The 21,641-nt window shown below is 34.2% G+C and overlaps 1 protein-coding gene across 4 annotated transcripts in view; it reads right to left on the bottom strand.

Moving 5' to 3' along the window:
• LOC136029332 (glycogen synthase kinase-3 beta-like) overlaps positions 1-21,641 on the bottom strand; it is a 60,096-nt gene that overhangs the window by 7,474 nt on the left and 30,981 nt on the right. For 2 of the 4 annotated variants that reach the window (XM_065707616.1, XM_065707614.1), the window contains exons 3-7: positions 20,086-20,169; positions 17,148-17,258; positions 13,313-13,550; positions 12,092-12,285; positions 2,426-2,485 (exon numbers count right to left, since the gene is read on the bottom strand). In XM_065707616.1, the coding sequence (XP_065563688.1) occupies positions 2,426-2,485; positions 12,092-12,285; positions 13,313-13,550; positions 17,148-17,258; positions 20,086-20,169 (687 nt within the window). The remainder of the gene's footprint in view (positions 1-2,425; positions 2,486-12,091; positions 12,286-13,312; positions 13,551-17,147; positions 17,259-20,085; positions 20,170-21,641) is intronic. The other 2 variants (XM_065707617.1, XM_065707615.1) reach the window with 1 other exon arrangement.

Raw genomic sequence — 21,641 nt, 5'->3', positions numbered from 1 at the left:
CCTCTAAGAATCCCTGTGTCGATCAATCTATCCATAAAAATTTATGCATTTAAATTAAGTTGAAAAGAGCATAAATGTGCGCAATGCAATTATCCCAGAAACATTAACACACAAAAAACACAAATAAAAGAAAATAATAGACATATGGTTGTTTATTATTATTATGCTATGGGACCAAGTGGGATAACAATAACAACTTTTTTAACAGAATAAAAGAAAGACGCAATGAGACAAGTGCGCTTGAGGACTATCTCAAAGGTGGCAAGTTAGATGTACAATCATAATAAGAAATAAAAAATAGAAACAGTCCCAATGAATGTTTATTCTGTTTTGTTTTCTCCAAATTAATACTAACTTCTTAAGTTGCTATTGATTGGATGCCCTAAAGTGTAATTCTTGAATTTTGTTTTCTTCGTTGTATACTTCAGCTTTTTGAATATTTTACAAACAAACACCTTTTTCCGATAAAACGTGTAAAGGATCTCACTTTCAGTCATAGACATCCCTTAATCCGTAAACTGATCTCGAGTGACCGTTAATTGTTATTATCCTTTCATGGCCACACCTATGTTCTTCCAGACATCTATTTACTAAGGGGTTAAGTGAGCTATTAAAATATGCGAATTAAATATACTAAATTGTGAATCAGTGCATACTGAATTTAATAATAAAAAACCAGAGAGGAATTAAAAAAAAAAGGTCTTCATGCCAAGGTTTTACGTGCAGGAAAATATGTTAGTTTATTAAAAGTTCAAAACGACACAAATTAAATCTAGAAACTAATAAAAGAGATGGTTTCTTGTTCCACACTGACTTTTAAAAACAGAATCAAATTATTAAGAATGTGCCAAATGCGCCTAAGCATAGCGAAATTCTCGTCCCAAAGAAAATTGGTGGGATATTTTTTTCAAGATATTCTTGAACACTGTTTTAATGTAAGAAAAAAAAGGAAGACATGTTTGTAAAAGGCATACTAATCCTGAATTTAACTATTGTCTGTCGATTTCATCCTCTATAAACTTTCAGAGCTTACAAGTAGTATACACATTTCAAAAACCCTTTTTTAACAAAACTATATCCAACACATCAAGAAACCATAGGTGATAGCCACGTGATCAAACCTTTTTCATATACGTGTTTATATTCTACAAGCCATAGAGACTGAAAAAGCGAGCTAAACTCACGAACAGCAACTGATGTTTTATAAAAAAAAAACCTGGCTTAGCTTAAATACATACAAGAGTTATAACTAAAAAACTTTCTACCGTTTTACACCCTTTTTATATTTATTTTGTTAAATCCTTTATTCTTTTGTAAAACTCTATGTAAAATAATTACACTGTAATTTAAAAATATTTGAAATTGGGGCAACTAAGGCCGGGTATTTTATATTACATACTCTCCTCCAACTCAACTTCACAGTTAGCGTACTACGTAACGAAAAAAAAAAGGATTAGGCGACAATGGTTAATCTTTAATGCTTGTTCATTAACATAAACATCCTGATCCTGAAGTTCTCAAAGATAAAAGTGAGACGAGGTTCAACTTCTAAAAACTGAACTTCTAAAAAAATTAAACTGATTCTTTTTAGAACTTCTAAAAAAATTAAACTGATTAATCAACCTTTCTTTTGTAGCTCTTTGTACTGACCTGGTTGGTAACTTATGTAACTGAAGCTATACAAAAGGGAAACAACCAAAAATTATTTGATGATTCTTTTCTTTGTTCAGTGTTTTTGCTGTTGTTTGTGAATTGACGATCAGTTGTATGTCAAACGAAGCCTTTCTTAAATGTTAATTGGTATAAAATCAGAAAAACTGCAAAAGGACCTACTTCGATTATCTGGATAGAAACTTAAAAAGCATCATCATTCTCTTAATAATTTAGCAGCTTCAAAAGGTAAGTCCTCCAGAGCTTGTGTTTTGCATCATTGGAATTCTGATCTTAGATAGTGGAAGATGATACTATAAATACGCGAGGTAGCATCATAACATTTTTCCATATTGGTTCATTCCTGTAGCGATGAACCAACAAGAAGCAGTTCCTTAACTCCTCCAAGCTTTCAACTTATAAGGTTTACAGCCATGTATGAAACTTTAGGCACTATAATTTTAGAAACTTCCGATAAATATCCATGATCCTCAATATAAATAGCTTTTTTATAGCTTCTTTTTCAAGCTAGCAGGATTTTTTTTGCCAATCAAATCTGTCATGTAGTTATAAATTGGGATAAACACTAAATTGTCAATTTTTAATATTAGCCACTATAGCATGGGATAATAAAATTTTTCCTTTTTCCCCCTATTGTACACTTTCAAGAAACAGAGAATGATCACGTGACCATGGACGACACTATTTTAAGAAGAAAAAAATTAAAGAAAGCATTGTTATGGATGTCACTACCGTGCCTTTAACAATGACTTACTCTTAGTTTCTGTTTTGAATTCATCCCAATTAAGCCTTCAGATACCCGCTGAAGCATATACTGGAAAAAAGGCCCTATTTAATGACATCCCTTTAAAAACACTTGTCTATAAAATTACGAAATTTTCATGCACCTCGAGAGAAAATATTTGACCGTGATGCTACCTTTTTCTGATATTCTTCTTGATTTTTCATATGACATTAGAATTTCTCTGTTCACTGTGACACTAATTATCACACAGAAATAAAATTTTTATGTCTTATTTCATAGAAATCTCTTAGAAATATTTGTATTTGTTGTTGCTTAGTACTTCAGAATCTATACCTTTCTGACTGTAGATATTTGTATTACATTGACAGTCAGACAGATATCTGCCTGACTGTATATCTGTATTGCAGATATCTTCGACTTAAAATTATATTAAAATATGCAACAACAATTATGAAAAAAAGAAGCTCTTAGCAAGTGAAAGTAAAACACACACACAAAAAATCATTTTTATATACGCATCATTCTTCATTTTTAATATCCATGAATATATGTATCATTCTAGCGTCTATTTGCTATATTTAAAGAACCCAAACCTATACAGAATTTTCATAAATTTTTGGATACTTCATAGAAATTTCTTCATCTATGATGTAGAATGAAGTATCACCAGAAAAAGCAACTAAATAATAAGCTAATGGATTTAGAGGTCCTCACCCTTTTTGCTCCTTCTAGAACAGTAGAAAAATTACAGTCATCCTCTTAACAGCAAACCTTTGAGGCTTGAAACAAGGATGACCACTTGCAATGGCCGTAAAATATTGAACGAAAATTGTTTCTCCTATTATATTTAAAAATCTAGCCCAAAGATCCATAAGCAGTGGCTGATAAACTTTCCCTAGGAGACGAAGCTTTATTTCTAGCAATCAAATTACATGGCGAGCCGTGTTGTGAATAACAATGCTCCACTGAGCGATGGTTGTTTTCAAAGCGAATCATCATAGCCTGGATTTAGTTAACTAATCAAACTTCTAATGATGTTTATTTACTGCTCTGTAAGTAATTACTTACAGTACTTCTATTTATTACTCATGTTCGAACATTAACCCCTTTTGGAATTTCTTAATCAAATACTTGTTCTACTTCATAATCTACTCCTGCTGTAATTGGTTAAACGTCCACAAACCAGCTGTACCTCAAGAATCCATTTGAAGATTATTCGGTATTCAAACTGAGTTATTTTAATGAGCATTGAACAATGAAATAACTAGTGCACTTGACCTCATTCAGAATTCCATCAAACGTTATAATACACGAGCATCAAATAGGCTGTTGAATTTAAAGTTTGGATATGATTTTGACATAGATGCCATCTCTGAAACTGAAGATGATGCTTTAAGAAGATGCGGCTATGAGTTTTCTGACTCTGAAGACCCAGATGATGAATGGAAAATGCCAATAGAAATTTCTGAACATGAGGCAAAAGACAGGAAGAGGAGTCAAATTGTATTATAAAACCGAAGAAAAGGGAAGGTGAATAGCGTCGACCCAAGGGTATCACACTGTGAAAAGGGGGGAGCAGTATTGTGGCAAGAAATACCCGGAAAAGAAAACCAGTGGACATTGAAGGAGAACCATCACGCACCAAAAGAAACCCTAGTATTTGCAGCAGTAGTGCTACTCAAGCTGGGTAGATCACCAAAGATTACAGACAAAAAAATACCTACGTGGAAACGCTTAGAAATAGAATTGAAGGACTTGAAATAGACAACAGAATGATTATGGAGGAGATAATCCACTTTAAATTCCTAGTTCAAAGTCTTTAGTCTAAGTCTAATCTAGTTCTTTCGTGATTCATTGCCATGGTGGTCTAAATTCCTTCAACTTCGACGAAACTTACAGTATTTCGGTTTGAAAAAAAGGAGCAAAATTTATTACCATCGGATTTATGAAATTTTTATCTTTAGTTCTTGTGTGTCAAATAAAATATGCTACTAATAAACCATCTTAATTTTATTTAGAAATTCGTTGCACTTTTTCTCCTTTCTTTTTGTAGAATAGTGTTATGCAATGGAGTGGTGTTCTGAGCAGAGTTACCCAGGGAGCCCAGCTATATTCTGTTTATCTATTATTGAATTGCCTCAGGTAGCCCAACGCAACACAATTAGCTTGTTTGAGAAGCAAGTACAGCTTTACAGGGATATCTCCTTACGAGTTGAGTGGCTCTTCTATAGGGCGACTTAAATGCATGGGTTAACTGGTATAATTCAAATTCAACGTTTATAAACCAGGAAAAATATTATATGGTGAATTATCTAGCAAAAGCAGTAGCATACTAGAATCACATTTGGTGGTGTGGAGGTTCTGTTGATTTTATTCAGGTATTATTTCAATAACCACTTGGGAAGTTGCGATAGGCAAGCATCAGATTTGTCACGCAAAAGAGACTACAGTTTGCTTTGCGTCAAAATGATGTTGAATACTAGTGTTGAAAATACTAGCTCATCTGTGTGGTATCAAGCCAGAAAATCTAAATCATAGCTCATTAAAAGATTACAAAGGTGAGCGTCTAAATTTATCCCCTACTGCCATCCAGACCCCCTTACACATCTTTTATGTTACCCCCTCCTCCCGTAACCTCTAAAGCGGCCTAATCAAAATTTTTAGACAACCATTTTGCTCAAAATAGTCAAAAGATACAATAAAAATGCCCCAGGGCTTGATATAATTGGCTCTGGGGAAAGACCGTAAATAATAAAAAAAAATTAACAAGGGTTTAAATACATGTCTATTCTGAGCCAACGTTAGTTTAGAGCTAGTAAGCCTTCAATGTATTCCTTATTATTTTCCTCCTGGTGCCATTTAATGTGGAAGGTACACTCAAGAAAAACTATTGAGGGTTAAACTGAAAGTTTTAGTGTCTCTAGAAACAAGCCTTGGCGCCAACAGGGGGGGGGGGGTCAAGGACGGCTTCCGTGCCAAATTGAAATCGGGGACTGTAAAGGAATTATAAGGAAACCAAAGGGAAGAGAGTAGAGTAGGGGAAAACAGTGGACGCAAAATAACAAATTGAAAAAGAAAAATGTGTGTAGGCCCATGGTTTACTGCCTATCAATAGGTTTTCACCCTAAGTAGGAACAATTTAAGTTCTAACTTAGGACTGAATGACCCCTTTCCAGTTTTCCACAGACATTTTTTCTAGATGATATGGTTGAAGTAAAAATAATCAAGCTGTTCATGGTAATGAGTGGTAAATAAAGAGCGGTCCTTAGCAATAATGAAAGCATAAGAGTCTAAATTTTGATACCATTTAATCAAAGAATCAGCTTTTTATGGTGATTCCAAATGTCTATTTTTTTAATTTTTTTTCGAGTTTGAAGTTAAACACCCAAAATTACTAGTACACAAGAAAGTTCACATAATTATAGAAAAATAAGAGATATAATCTAAAAGAGGGGACATATCTAACAAAAAAATGTCACCAAATTCAGTATGTCTGAGAACCCATGAGCCGATGTTTGAAGCCCCTATAAACAGAAATGTTCATTTTTGTATTTTCCCTAGAATGGATCCGTAATTTGTTGTATTTTTATTTATTTTTTTTACCAGCAGTGATTGTGTAGATCTAATTGTTTACTTTGGGTAAGTTTTAATATTTTATAGCTATAGAGTTTAAAGCCGTTAAATATGTCGGTTTTTGGCATTCAAAATTAACTAAAAATATGAGCATTACTCAGTAACTTTCAACACTTACTGCCTTTCACAATAATGCCCAGTACTAGATATTCTTATTCGATTTTCATAATCTTAGTCGCAATACTTTACTTCGAACGAACTACTTTAAAACTGTTTTACTTTTTATAATTACTGAGTCTGAAGGCATTAAATGTATTTGGATCAAAAGTAGTTTGGAACGAACTACTTTAAAAACGCTTTACTTTTTTATGATTACTGAGTCTGAAGGCAATAAATGTATTTGGATAACAAAATTCAGAAATATTAATATTATTCGATAATGTCCGTCCACAACTTCGAAATTGCTCAATAAAACAGAACCTTACGAGTTCCTATGTTATTTTTCATAAGTAGGCCATTGTTTTTAGTATTTTTTTTGTAACTAATTTTTTTCATTTTTATATACTTTTGCTTTACTTGACATACCCTTTTCATTTCCTTTCAAAAAATTTCGACTTTGCTACCCATCAAAACCATGTAGAGTGTATTGAAATATTGACCTTTTTTCTGCGTTAGCAACAAAGTATCATCAAAAAAAGTTCATAAAAAAATCAACTAAGAGTACGGGGCAACTTTAACATTTAAAACGAACAGAAATTACTGTGTATAAGGGGGACTATCCTCTCTCAACTTTTCGCTCGTTAAGCTAATGTATTTTAGTGCTTTAAAAAAGCTACTTTTTTCAATTTAACAACGGCCCTTGTGTTTCAGAAAATGTTCTTGAAAAAATTTGGACAAAAAGTCAAACTTTAGATTAAAGAGCAAATAATTCAGGGGATAAAATAATAAAAGGACAAATAATGTGTTTCAGCAAATGTTCTTAAAAAAAAAATTGGACAAAAAGTCAAACTTTAGATTAAAGAGCAAATAATTCAGGGGATAAAATAATAAAAGGACAAATAATGTGTTTCAGCAAATGTTCTTAAAAAAATTGGACAAAAAGTCAAACCTTAGATTAAAGAGCAAATAATTTAGGGGAATTATATCAGGAATAATATCTACTTATTTTAAGGTTTAAAGTTGCTTATTACTTTCAGTCGAGAAAAACTTTTTTTTTAACTTATTTTCTGGTCGTTTATTTGAATCGTGCCCAGGCCTAACTATAAGATGATGCAGGGTGCTGGCCCCTTAAAACTTCAGTTTCTTGCTGTTAAATTGCATGCATAAATAATGATAAATTGATTAGTACTTTCAGTTTTTCTGCTTAGGAATCAAAATGTTGGATTACAGGTAAAACTTCGGAAAAATTCGTAAGATTGTAGCAATGGGAGGGGCACTATCCCCCCCACCAATAGCAAAGGAGTAGACCAAAATATTCCTAGGAATCAAGAGGAATTCTATATCATCCCCCCCCCTGCCCAAGAACCCCTTCAATCAATGACATAGCAACTTGGGCCTTTTTGGGACAAAATCGTAGTTTAATGCCATAAAATGGCATAATACACTTTCCCATGGCACAATCTTTATGGTCAGTTAAAAAGACCAGAAAAGTTTTAATTTACGTTCGAAGAAGCTCTCTCCCGATTTCCTAGGTTTTATACCATTGCCCCTGGTAAAAAAAAAAAAAAAAAAAAAAAAAAAAAAAAGCATCCATCCACGATCCTTCTTCTGTAAAAAAAAGATATACAGAATACCACATTTTCGGAGAAAGGACCTTGAAACCTCTACGGTAGGATTCTCTGATAAAACGAATCCTACAATGTGATTTCCCCTAAGAGCGCTTGCTTTTGGGGGTGTTTCCTCTTTTCTTGAAAACCAGGCAGATTTTCTCAGGTTTGTAGCTTTTACTGGGTTTATTTTGTATATTTGGAATCAGTACAAACTTCATTAACGTTTTGGTGAATATTAGCCCGAGTTACGCCTTACTTACAGTTCGTTACCATGAACTGTTTGACAAGATTTTCTTGTGATAAACAGTTCACAGAACGTGTTCTTGTCGTTCAGTTAAATCTGAGAATTGAAAGAGGGTAGATTTGAACGCTATTTTACATGGCCAATCTAAAAGCGAAACACGGTATCTATGTCGGGAGGGTTAGTTTTGAGTAATAGGCCTTAGAAATGTAGAGATCTCGTCTAACCCAACTTTAGGGACTTTTGAGATCTTGGAAAGTTGTTGATGTAGGACAGGTAAATGAAACTTCCAGGAATGAAGCCAGAGCCAAAATGGCCTCTAGGAAGCTATTTTCAAGTTCCTATCTCTACTCATTCAGTTGCCTATTCTAAGGCTTAGGAAATTGCACAGACAAGTCTACACCTGTTTTAATCTTGGGAAAAAATAAATCTTTCTGTGATTTCGGTTTGAGTCAGATTTTCTTTTACTCTATGTTTTGGACATAAGGATTATTAAGATTAATACTTAATAATACATAATAATGAAATATATAACAGATTAAATGGATTGATCTCTTTGCCAGGGATCCTTCCCGTTTAAAATTTCTCGAAGTTTTATTTTATTCTGCGTATGAAATTACTCAATTTTCATTTGAGAATTAATTTATAAATGTATTTTAAAAGCAACTTACTCCTTAGAGAATATATCCAAAAATATATTCTTCTACCCCCACCCACTCCTTCTATTCTGGAAAGTTTTTTGTAGGCTCGAATAGAAATAAGATCCCCAGTTTTACGACAGATAACAATGATACATTACAAGGGCCACGATTTTTTGCTATCGAAGTATGTTATATTACAATGTTGCCCAGTTACTGATTTTAACAGAACATTGCTCTGTAGTCCCAACCCCAGCTTTTTATACTGAGTTCAGATATTAACAGTCAAAGGTTCTTCTTTTAGTTATGATTATTTATTAACAAAAATATACAGATAGTTTTTTGGTAATGCTGACACATAAAAAGGAAATGAATAATATAATGGAAATAACCAAAATTTACGAGAAAAGAAAAGAAGCTTATAAAATAGTTCCAACAATATAATCAAAATCCCATTCGAAAAGATTCAATTGGCACACTATGAGATATTAGCAGCCTACATAGTTCGCATTCTTATACTTTACTGCCATTTAAGGGATAAATATACTGCTAAAAGAAAGAAAAAACAATTATTGAGCCCTTTATTCAATTCAGTAACTTCTAGTTTCATGAATATCTTAATTTCTCGAGAATAGCCCGTTTCAAATTGACACCATTTATAATGACGTCATTGACGTAAAATTCAAATGCCTTACATAAATAGACTCCACGCATCGGTTAGGTTACAGTGAGGATCCTAAGACCATCTAAAGATCCAAAGAGTACTTTGTTTGAAGGCCGTTCCTACGTCATGACGCCATTGACGTCAATTTCAAAGTCTTTAAGAATGACCCCTGAATCAGAAAGGCCGTAGAATAAATAGTTGAAATTACTAAAAATCCTTTAGCATAAAGAGCGAGGTATTTATCTCCTCCTAAATACCTCGCTCTTTATGCTAAAGTATTTTTAGAACCCCTCATATGCGTAATAATCTCTGTTCGTTTTAAGTTTCAATGCTACTCCTTCCTTTCATTTGAAAAAACATTTTCATGTTTATTTTTCATTGTTTTCTTATAGTAATGCTAGAAAATCATGCGCCCTTTTCCTTGAATTTTTCTTCCCCCATGACATATTCCTCCAAGGAAAGATCCTCCAACATAGCCCCCTCCCCTCAGCCCCACCCCCCAAACAAAATAAAATCCCCCTGAAAACGTCTGTACACTTCCCAATAACCATTACTATATGTAAACACTGGTCAAAGTTTGTAACTTGCAGCCCCTCCCCCAGGGATTGTGGGGGAGTAAATCATCCCCAAATACATAGTTATTATGGTTTTCGACTATGCTGGACAAAATGGCTATCTCAAAATATTGATCCGTTGACTTTGGGAAAAAATGAGCGTGGGAGGGGGCCTAGATTCCCTCAAAAAATTTTGGTCACTTAAAAAGGGCACTAGAACTTTTAATTTCCGTTAGAATGAGCCCTCTTGCGACATTCTAGGACCACTTGGTCGATACGATGATCCCTGGGAAAAAAAAAAAAACAAAAAAAAAACAAAAAACAAATAAACACGCACCCGTGATTTGTCTTCTGGCAAAAAATACAAAATTCCACATTTTTATAGATAGGAGCTTGAAACTTCTACAGTAGGGTTCTCTAATACGCTGAATCTGATGGTGTGATTTTCGTTAAGATTCTATGACTTTTAGGGGGTGTCTCCCCCTATTTTCTTAAATAAGGCAAATTTTCTCAGGCTCGTAACTTTTGATGGGTAAGACTAAACTTGATGAAACTTATATATTTAAAATCAGCATTAAAATGCGATTCTATTGATATCAAAATTCAATTTTTTAGAGTTTTGGTTACTATTGAGCCGGGTCGCTTACTACAGTCCGTTACCACGAACTGTTTGATGCAAGAATGTATTTCTGAAATTTGATGTAAAAGGATTTCAGGATTAAAAATAAGGTAAAAATTAGTTGAAAAAACACAATTTTCCTGTTGTTTTTTTTTTTCAGAAAACTAATTTTTCTAGGCCTATATTGAGAGAAAGGAGGAAATGGCTAGGACATGTTCTGCAGTTGAAGGATGACTAATTGCCAAAGATTAACCTTGTCGGCCAACCATCTAGGGCCAAACAAAAAGCAGATCATCCCCGAATGAGATTGGAAGATTTCGAAAGCACAGGCTTAAAGAAAATGGGAACTTCTTGGGAGGGTGTAATGAAGGAGGCTTTGAATAGATTGGATGGAAGAGGATCGTGCATAGCTATCTTGGCCTCAGGTTACTTGATGCTGCAGTGAGTTCTTAGTAGTAGTAGAATATTTAATAATAGATCGGAGACCAATGAACCCAGTGATTTAAGTACGGTGCTTTTTTTGTGCAACGTTACAACTACAATTTTGTCTTAAAATTCCTTGCTTCAGATGTGAGAATATATACTTCTAGGTGTTACAGCTTTAACCCACGAACGGAAGGTTTTTGAAGTTACCGCCTAAAAAGGGAACCCATGAACCTGTTTCACATAGATCCAGTTTGTTATAGCTGTAACAAAGTGCCAAGGTTACGGTTAAGTTTTTTTTATATAAATCTAGAGTGGCATATGTGTTAGCTGTTAACTAAGCAAAAGGAATAGTAGCACAAGAAGTCATGTTATAAATTATGCGAAAATCCTTTCTGACAAAATACTTATAAATGTAAAATAAAACATATGTAAACAAAACTAACAAAATAAGAAAATTATATGCGCCATTAAAGACTGTAAGGGCAATAAAAAAAAAAAAAACATTAACCAATCGAAGGATCTTGAGACTTCATTTTCTATCCCTGAAAGAGTAATTTCAGAATTTCGCAAATTTTTATCGTAAATATTGCCTGTTGAGGCGGAGCCAAGATCAACTTGGACCTTCTTTTTTTTAGGTTTTACACCAGTTAAAAAGGCCAATATATACAAGATTAAGAAAATAAATAGTCTCAAGACAGGCCACCATGGGAATTTAACAGGATGCTTAGTTGAGTTTGAGAAATTGGAAGCAAACTTGGTTTTTGCTCAGGTTCAAATGGTTTTTGCTCAGGCTACAGTCTACATTGTTTGTTTGAAGAAGAGGAGGAAAAAGACCTGCCTAATACAACACGGCACGATGAACTTTCTATCCCCCTTAAAAAAAAAACGAAAAAAAAAGGCTAGACTACATCAAAGCTAAGATATTTACTCCTAAAAAAAGGAGAAAGCCTACTATCTCCTCCAAAGATACAATCATTTAATCTCTTTACTGAGAAAACACAACATACCCCATCAAATGTTAGTTCGCCCATCCAAGATCAAATAAGTACACGAATTTGTGTCTTTTCTTCTGTTTACCATGTAAATCGGCATTTATTCCATAAAATTTTAATTCAGTTGCAATGACTATTTTTATTCTCAAGATAAAACTGAGTCATTTAGTGTTTGCTGAAAACTTGTGCAACCACTAACCTTAGTCCATGGATGGGCTTTGATCTGTGGAAATTTGAATTCCGTATAATTGGGGTTCATCTCTCGAATCTGCTCACGTGTCGGAGTTCCAAGAACTTTTATAATTTCCACTAGTTGATCAACACCAGAGTCACCAGGAAAAATGGGCTGACCTAGAAGCAGCTCCGCTAAAACGCAGCCAGCACTCCAAACGTCTAAAAAAGAAATATTTCTTACATCCTGAAAATCTCAAAACAATAACGCAATAATGGAAAACAGCTCAACCTAAAAGTGACAAGCATACAAACATACCTACAAGCATAATCAAATTAGGTTTCAACATATTATAGTCCTTAAATAAACATTGGAATACTAAATCTTTTATGTCGTATAAAAAGATTTTAGCAAAGGCCAGTAGATTCAATCGACTTAGATAAACGATAATCTAAATTTGGAGCTTTGTTTCTTTTTTCATTCTTATCATATTTTCGACCTTATTATTACTATTATTACAAACCATCGTTAATATCATTTTGCTACTGTTATTTATACTTATTTACTTTTAACAAGATTTATGGTTGTAACGTATGATTATAATGTCATTCATCGTCTTGTATAGGAAGATGCAGCTTTTTGTTAGAAACAATTGATTTTATTTTAAATATTGTGTTTTGTTAATTACGAAATGCACTTGATGTAGCCATTTCCTCCAAAATGAGCCCTTGAAGAGCTCTCTAAAATGTTTCAATACCCCGCTAGCAGCGGAGGAAAAAAAACGAAAAAAGAAGATCAGTGCTACCCACGAGAAAAGGGATTTTCGTCGTTGTTCAAGCCCGGGGACTGTAAGTTTTATGTTTATGGTTGTCAGCCATGGCGATTCCAATACTTTTTATATACATCCGATTTGTTTCAAAATTATTGATTTTAAGTTACTATGGGCTCTGATTTCTTCCCTGCTAGGTTGCAGCTACCACTGTGACCATGATAACATTGAATATTCGCGATACCATTTATTATATATTGCTGTATAAAAAAAAAAAAAAAAAAAACAATCTTGTCAACGAAAAAGTGCTAAAATTGGCTTTGCAAAAACTATTGCACGTCCATTGCAAGTTGAGTGCCATCAACCATTCGGCTAAGACAGTTCAAACCAGTTGAGAAGACAAGCCTTTGAGCAAGCCATTTGGGTGAGCAAATCATACAATTATCTCGGTATTAAGGAGTAAATTTCCCTAGACTTACCAATATTGGTAGTGTAGTCTGTGGCACCAAATATCAATTCAGGTGCACGATAGTATCTAGAACAAATGTATGAAACATTTGGCTCTCCTGTTACCAAATGCTTGGCACTCCCAAAATCGCACAGCTTCAAAACACCAGATTCTGGATCCAAAAGTAAATTCTGTGGTTTTATGTCTCTGTGGCATATTCCCAGGGAATGAATATAAGCAAGAGACCGAAAGAGTTGATACATATACAACTGAAAAGAAAGGAATAATATGATTAGAAAGAGTAGTACAAGCATTTTCTAACTTTTTTTTCGCTACAACCAACCAGAAGAGGTTTTGCATAAATAATATTGAAAAAATTAAATAGATATTAGCTGTTTTTCAACGCTATCGTAAATATATCATTATTGTACATCATTATTAGTATAATTGTTTTTATGTCTGATTGTTTGCCTTTTTACAAAAAATCTGATTGTTTTACATGTGACTGTTTTGATACGTGTATGAATGTTTTACGTTTGACTGTATTATTGTTGTTTTCTGTATGCTATATTTAGTACCATATGAAAATGTCTGCACACTTGTAAGTTGTTTTTTTTTTAGTAACTGAGCCAGATAATTTACAAGAGAGGTTTTCTTAAATAGCACCCAGGTTGGAAGTTTTTTCAGCTAGAAGAGTACCCAGAGTCCAGGCTAAGAGTAAGTAACTCACCCCCTCTCCCCTAAACTGGTCTAAAAAACACTTCCAATAGGAAATAATAGTCTTTATGGGTAATAACAAGCAATGAAAAACCCGACAATTTAGGATAGAACAAAAAGTCAACGATGACTGGCACATAAAGAAGTAGAAGAGAGATAAGGTAGAAAACTCCGAAAAAAAAGCGAAAAGTAGGGGAATTAACTTAAGATACAGGACAAACACACTGGTGCGAGCCCCAGGAGGGGGGGATGCTTTGAATGTACTTCAATAAAAGGATGAAATTTGACATAACAGCCATTCCGATATCACGACTATTTTCATTAAATTTTAGAACAAACATGCTGTCGTAATAATACGGTTGTAGTATCTACCTGAATAAAACCATACAATCTGGCATAACCAGTTATATGTCCCGACAACATTCCTCCATTTTTAAAACAATAAAACAGCCATAATAACAATTTTGAACTGAAATTATCCAAAAAAATCTTTTGCACCTCCTTTGCAATTTTGTTTCCCTCGCCACATTGTTCTAGGAAGACGCCTTGAACAGTTCACGAGGAAAATTGATTGACAACTCTTGTAAGTGACAAGTAAAGAGAAAAAAGGACACAATCGAAAGAAGAGGTTATGAATGATTTATAAAAGACTGACAAGCGGTAAAAAAAAAAATGAAGCTAAAACTCTTGGACACTCCTAGGCCGTCAACATGTGAATCAAATCCAACTTTCAGACAGTTCTGAGGGGGACCTAAAACCAATGAGCTAGAATTCGCAAGTCATTAGAAAAAGCCGGAAATGAATTTCTGTTTTTCTATAAAAAAAAAGCAAACCCCGCGTGTGCTTAAGTAATCAATCACATTTAGCTGTCTACGACTTTAATGAGTGTTATAACTTAAACTTTTGATTTTGTCACAGTAGTATACTGAAACCACAGCTTAGATACGAATACAGTAATGAAAACTCGATTTATTTTTGGGACACAGTGCGCGGTAGCGATGCTAGCGGCTGAGGACAGGAAACTGGCAGTCTGAATCTAAAAGCCTATGCGTTGCTTTATGAAAATTACGTTCAAAACAAAATTACGTTCCCGCCTATGGTGTTGTAGTACGATCTACGCGTCGGAGCGCGGGCTTGGAGGAGGCGCCAAGTTCAAAGCTCTGTACCAGAAGCTTCTCATGGGCAAGATAGGAGTTTTCATAACTGTATTGGTATCTAAGCTGTGACTGAGACTAATCTTATTTAAGGCAAAACAAAAAGCGAATGAAAGAAACAAGTATTAATTTCTCACCGGTCTCTAACGAATATTTAGAGAAAATAAAATTCGTTCATTGAGCTAAAGTCAATTTAGATGTTTATTCAATGGTTTAAGTAGATTTTTTCGAAATATACAAGCATAAAATAAAAGCTTCTGAGTTATTTATAGAGTGATGAATGAATTTATTATCTAGGAAAATCAAAGTTCTTAAGCCGAACTGGCCAGACATGACAATAAACGTCGTCTCGTTTGAGGTTGTAGAGTTTTATCTCTCTTTGTTGTTTATAGGAAAATCAAAAGATTCGGAGGCATTTTAATACTTTGTCAGTTATAAACCATTAAGTCGCGGGAGATGATATTCATAGACATTCATAGTTAATAATACTAAGGGCACTAGGAACAATTTTTCAGAGGCAATGGGAGGGGCAGGTTTGATGGAATAGCGCGGGTCAAGACTCTTGATTCCTCAATTTCCATGCATTGTAAGATATCCAAATAGAATCCAATATTTTACCCAAATAATTTTTTTAAGGAAGTTTTCTGGCGTAAGTGATATTAAAGTCACTACCATTTTTTCTACAAATAAACAATAATAATACAAGCGGCGAAAATCCTGAAAAGAAACGAGTTGTCATGTAAGTCATGACAACTTTCAGATGTGTCTCAAAGATAGCAATAGGACAACAGTCATTCTACCATTTATAACGATAAATCTACACAGACGATTTATAAAACAGATCGCGTTCTCAACGAAAATAGCTCTTGGTCGTGTTTTGAAAGGCGACGGTTTACACTCCAGCAACATATGTACAAAGAACAGCCCAAGCCAACCCAGCCCAAGCAGAGTGTGATATATCTCTGGCACCAGCTCCCGAAAATCTCATCAAATTTAAGATACTTTAAGTATCTTAAGTTTCTTTAAGTTCGATATAGTTCCTATGTTCTGAGACTTTGTTTTTGCCCGTAAAGGGCCAATCGCGTCGTTGTTCTAATACTGGATAGTTAGTCCCGGGATCACCCTCATTCCAAGAGTCCTTTTCCATCAACGCAGAACAGCTATAAGATCCTTTGGGTCACATGGGGGCTGAAGGTAAGGCAAATTTAAAGCTGAAGACACTACCGAATTAAAACATGCACACTACTTCTTTGTAGAGAAAATGTAAACCCAAGCTAAACGATTTTCAATCTCAAGGAGAGACAAATTCCAGCAGCTATGGAAGTAATGAGGGCAATTAAAAGCGGCTAGACACCAACAGGTTTTCAATTTCAGTTGATTTCAAGTTCATCCCCATTCAAAGTAGGCCTTCAGGACCATAGATGGCTTCTGCTAATCTAAGGGAAAGGCAATCTTTCAATTTCAAGACTTGGGACTTCTGATTGGCACAAGTTAGAATGCGAATCATGCAATTTGCATTATGGAACATCATGCAAAGCATTGCATCATGGAGAACCTTCCATTTTCTGATTGCAGCCGGCAAAAAATCCCTCCAGTTCAGCAGGAAGACTTGAGAATTTGCAAATTCGCGGATTTTCTTTGCGTCTCCAAAATTTGTAATGAACAAAAAACTAACGGAACTTTGACGGGATACAAAAAACAAAACAGTTCTATACAACCTTATGAACGAATTTATTTTCGTTTGAAGAACTTTGATTCATTGAGCCAAGTCCGTTGTGAAGAGTAACCAGAAAAGAACAGCGAGATTTCTCAAACTGGACAACTCATTTAATAAACCACAAGAAATAAAGTTATACCCATTAATTTTTTTTTTTTCTTTGGACGGTGGCCAAACAACACACTATACTTCCCTTACCTTGCAATTAAATGACAAGTTAAACAAAGTAATAATCTTCAATGAATGACTATATAGTAGCACCATGTAAAATAACTTACCTTAATAAATCCAATCGGGATAGTTTGCTTGCTCTTGCTATAATGCCTGGCTACTTTATACACAGTTTCTGGTACAAATTCCAAAACCAGATTGAGGTAAAGCTCATCTTTCTAAAATCAGATTGAAAAATAACTACTGACTGAGACGTACCTTCAGTGGGTTATAGTCTCACTAAAACATGCGTTGTAAAGAGAAAGAGAGAGTAAAATCCCTTTTAATTGAAGACCAATATTTACAAAAAATCATACCAAACAAATCCGCCACTTGAACATCTGTACAGATTCGTTTGTGGCAGTATATATATATATATATATATATATATATATATATATATATATATATATATATATATATTGTAACAAACCTGTGGTGCTGTCAAGACATAAAAAAGAGGCTCACGTATGCGGTTAGAAGACATGTGACAATGAGAATTCATATATAGAAGCCTGCCACGTGCCGAGTGCCAGGGTACCTTGAAAAAAAGCTTCAGTACTTTTGAAAAGGTTTCTTATTGTTCCAATCAAACGAACATAGTATTTCAGAAGTCGTTCTTAGTATATTGGGACAAAATTCAAACTTTAGCGTAAAGAGCGAGGTATTGAGTAGGAGGCAAACCCATGCACATATGTAATAAACTCTGTTCGTTTTAAGTTTTAATGTTGCTCCTTTCTTTCAGTTGAAAAAACATGTTTCTTTATTTTTAATTTCTGATCGTTTCTTAGTAATCCCAGGAAATCTGACCCCACCTCCACGGAGAGATACCCTCCCCACGGATATATTTTCTGGACAATTTAAACCCGGTGAAAATTTACTCAGGACAATTACCCTTAACAACTCCATGCGTAAAACTGAGACGGAAAAGAGAAAACAAGAAATATAAAAAGAATTTTGTGTTGGAATTCTGGCAAATTTTCCTCAGTGTATAATTTCCTTTGACGAGTTCACCCCCTTGAAACTTGCCTCCCTATGAAAAGTTCCCCCGTGAAAAAAAAACACAGAAAATTCGTCTTCCCACCCTAAAATGTATGCATACTTCCCAATAATAAATACTATGCATGAACAATGGACAATTTTATAACGTAAATACCTTTCCCCTGGGGATATGGGGGGGGGGGGGGCATGTTATATCCAAAGACATAGTAATTGGGTCTTTCAACTATGATGAACAGAATGCATATCAAAAAAATTATTTATACGATTTTGAGAAAAAAGGGGTTTGGGAGAGGGCTAGTTGCCCTTCAATCTTTAAGGTCACTTAAAAAGGGTACTATAACTTTCAAATTTGCGTTTGAATGAGCCCTCTTACGATATTCACAGACTAGGGTCGATACAATCATACCTGCAAAACAAAAAATAAATATAAAAAAACATATCCGTGATCTTTGTTCTGGCAGAAAATACAAAATTCCACAGTTTTGCAGATAACAGCTTGAAACATCTACAAAAGGATTCTCTGATACACTGAATCTGATGATGTGATTTTCATTAAGATTCTATGACTTTTAGGGAATGTTTCAATTTTTTCAAAAAATAAAGCAAATTTCCTCAGTCTCATAGCCTTTGATGGGTAAAAATGCACTTAATAAAACTTGTATATTTGAAATCAGCATTGAAATCCAATTCTTTTGATATATCTACTGGTATCAAAATTCCGATTTTTGAAGTTTTAGTTACTAGTGAGCCGAGTCGCTCCTAACTTACAGTTCGTTACCACAAACTGTTTGATTTTGTCTCTACTAATGATTAGTTCCTTTATGTTGGAACTAACATAAGCAGAAATTGCTTGAACCAACTTATTTATGATAATTATTATTAAGTGACAAATAAACAAATGTTTAAAAGTTTTGAAAGCGCAAATATAAAACAGTTTTAGCAGGAACACGTGGGATATGAATAGACACAGTAGCACAAGTTTTTCATTCGTCTTATTTACAAAAAAAGCTCGTTTTAGGTCCAGTACTATGTTAATATATAAGGACATATTACTGTTACATATTATGAACATATCAAGGAATATAAGAACATATTATTCGTCAAAAATACAACCGAGTACCAAGTTTTTCAAGAGTAAATGTATACAATTGTCAAGTTCCTTCTGAAAGAGCACGGCCACTGAAACTTAAGTTGGCTTCTTTGAAAACGAAAACATTAAAATGCCATCTAACTTCACTTAAAAAATACAGCTGTTTATGCTTTATAAATTTTATAACTGGTAGCAAATCCCCAAACCTTTGTTATTGGTGGTTTTGCTTTTGAATTTCACTTTCTATAATAAGTAGCCCGCACGGCTGTTCCTAATCTGCTGCTTCAGCATAGGCTTTCTTTTTGCTTTTTTTTATATTTGCTGGGTACTTGTTGGGTATATAATGCTTCTCTTACGCCAGTAATTTTTAATCGCGACTCCACAAATGTTAAAGCCTAAATATTCTTTTCTATTTAGCATTGTTTTCTTTTATTCCCCTAGGACAGTTTAAAATGAGATTTAACTAAGATTTACCAAAAATTTTGCTAGTACCAACCAATGCAATCAAAAGAATGCAAACCCCTTTCGGGCGTGGCAGTGCATATCTTTCTAGAATCGAAGCCAGTTCGTTAGTGTACGTTATCCTTTAGAAATCGTTTCTCGGTTTTATTAACAATAATGGTTTAGCTAGAATTCAGCAGGTTAAGAGAGAGCTCATATTCATATGATTCGGGTACAGTTACAGCTTGCCAACTGGAATGCTCTCTTTCAAACTCTCGGTACACAATCATCCAAATTGCAGTAAAATTGTACCAATGGCCGGTTTTAGTATTTAAATAAACATTAAAACCTGATAGATGGCACCAGGTAATATTAGTTATTAAAGAGTTGAATCATAGTAATAAAAAAAAACATTTTATACAGGCTTTTGCAATCTCTATTACTAGGTTTTTATCTGCATAATAAAAACTTACCTTGTCTCCACTAGAATAAAAATAGTACTTGAGCTTGACAATATTGCAATGCTCCAACCTTCGCATAATTTGCAACTCACGATTCTAAAAGATAGATAGCAATTTAGAATCAGTGGATATAAACATAACAAACATCAAAGAAATGCTGTCAAAAATTACTATTCAATTTTCACTCCATCAAAGAAATGCAACAAAATTCATACCTTTAATTTTACAAACTCAAAAATCATTATAAAATTGCTATTCTATAGCAAAAAAAATAAAAAGTCAGAACAATTTTTTTGGTGTAATTTAAAGCAACGATTGCATTTCAGTAGCATCAACAAAAATATACGTCGGAAGCACAGCTTAGATACCAATACAGTTATGAAAACTCGATTTATTTTTGGGACACAGTGCGCGGTAGCGATGCTAGCGGTCGGAGACAGGAAACTGGTATTGGTATCTAATTGGTAACAGGAAACTGGTATTGGTATCTAAGCTGTGTATGCAACAAAACAAAAATGTGTTCCCGCCTATGGTGTTGTAGTACGATCTACGCGTCAGAGCGTGGGCTTGGAGGAGGCACCAAGTTCAGAGCTTTGTATCAAAAGCTTCTCATGGGCAAGATAAGAGTTTTCACAACTGTATTGGTATCTAAGCTATGGTTGGAAGCTAAGATTTTACAGTCTCTTTTATCCCTTTTGAAATGTTCCCTTGCGTTAGTTTGGGACTTTAATTTTAACTGTTCGTTTTTAGTCATTGTAGTTGTTTGTTCATCCTAGACACAAATCAGTGCGGACACTATTTCCCATATAGACTATTGGGGTATTTTGGGCCAAACCTACTTGATAGAAACAGATATTTCGTATTTTATCATGTAGGCTAATACATACAATAGATGCAATATTGCCTTTGTGTCTCAAGTTCATACAATACTTACATTTATTCATGGCGAACTAGCAATCCCTAGGTTAAGCAATGGGTTTTATTAGGAACTCATCTTAATATTAATTGTACTTCTTTGCAGGAAAAAGTAAGTTCATAAACCTGAAGGTTGTTCATTACAGCTTAGAAAAGGGAAGCTAGTCTTTAACTTTACGAAAGGCCATTTAACGTGACTTTACCCCCCCCCCCTATAATGGTTCAAATACATATTGTTTCATAGCTTGGGACTACTGCTCGTGTACCTTCTCTTCTATTGACTTACCTTACCTTCCCTTAGCCAATAATAATAATAATAAAAACTACTGGAGATTTTTTTAGAACATATGACCCTGAGGTAAAAGTGTACATATCGTCCAGGTCAAGCTTGAGAGTAATTTTTTTCTAAAGCCATGAAAGGCTGATTTTACTTCACATTAATTATTGATTATTTCATTCCCCCCCACCTCCATTTGCCCTTTCAAATCAAATCAAAACATAACCCTTATATAAAACACATTCCGTTTTCAGGGAGTTGTCGCCACTTAACTTATTTTAGTAAAGTAATAATCAAAAACATTTACTGTTTCTATCTATAGAGACTCAAACATGTTACTTAAAATTCCACTTAAGCCACGTTTGTCTTTTGTGAG

The sequence above is a fragment of the Artemia franciscana genome, chromosome 7, assembly GCF_032884065.1.
Source record: "Artemia franciscana chromosome 7, ASM3288406v1, whole genome shotgun sequence".
Classification (NCBI taxonomy): domain Eukaryota; kingdom Metazoa; phylum Arthropoda; class Branchiopoda; order Anostraca; family Artemiidae; genus Artemia; species Artemia franciscana.
Note: the sequence above shows the minus strand (reverse complement) of the source record. Positions and strands in the feature narration are given on the sequence as shown.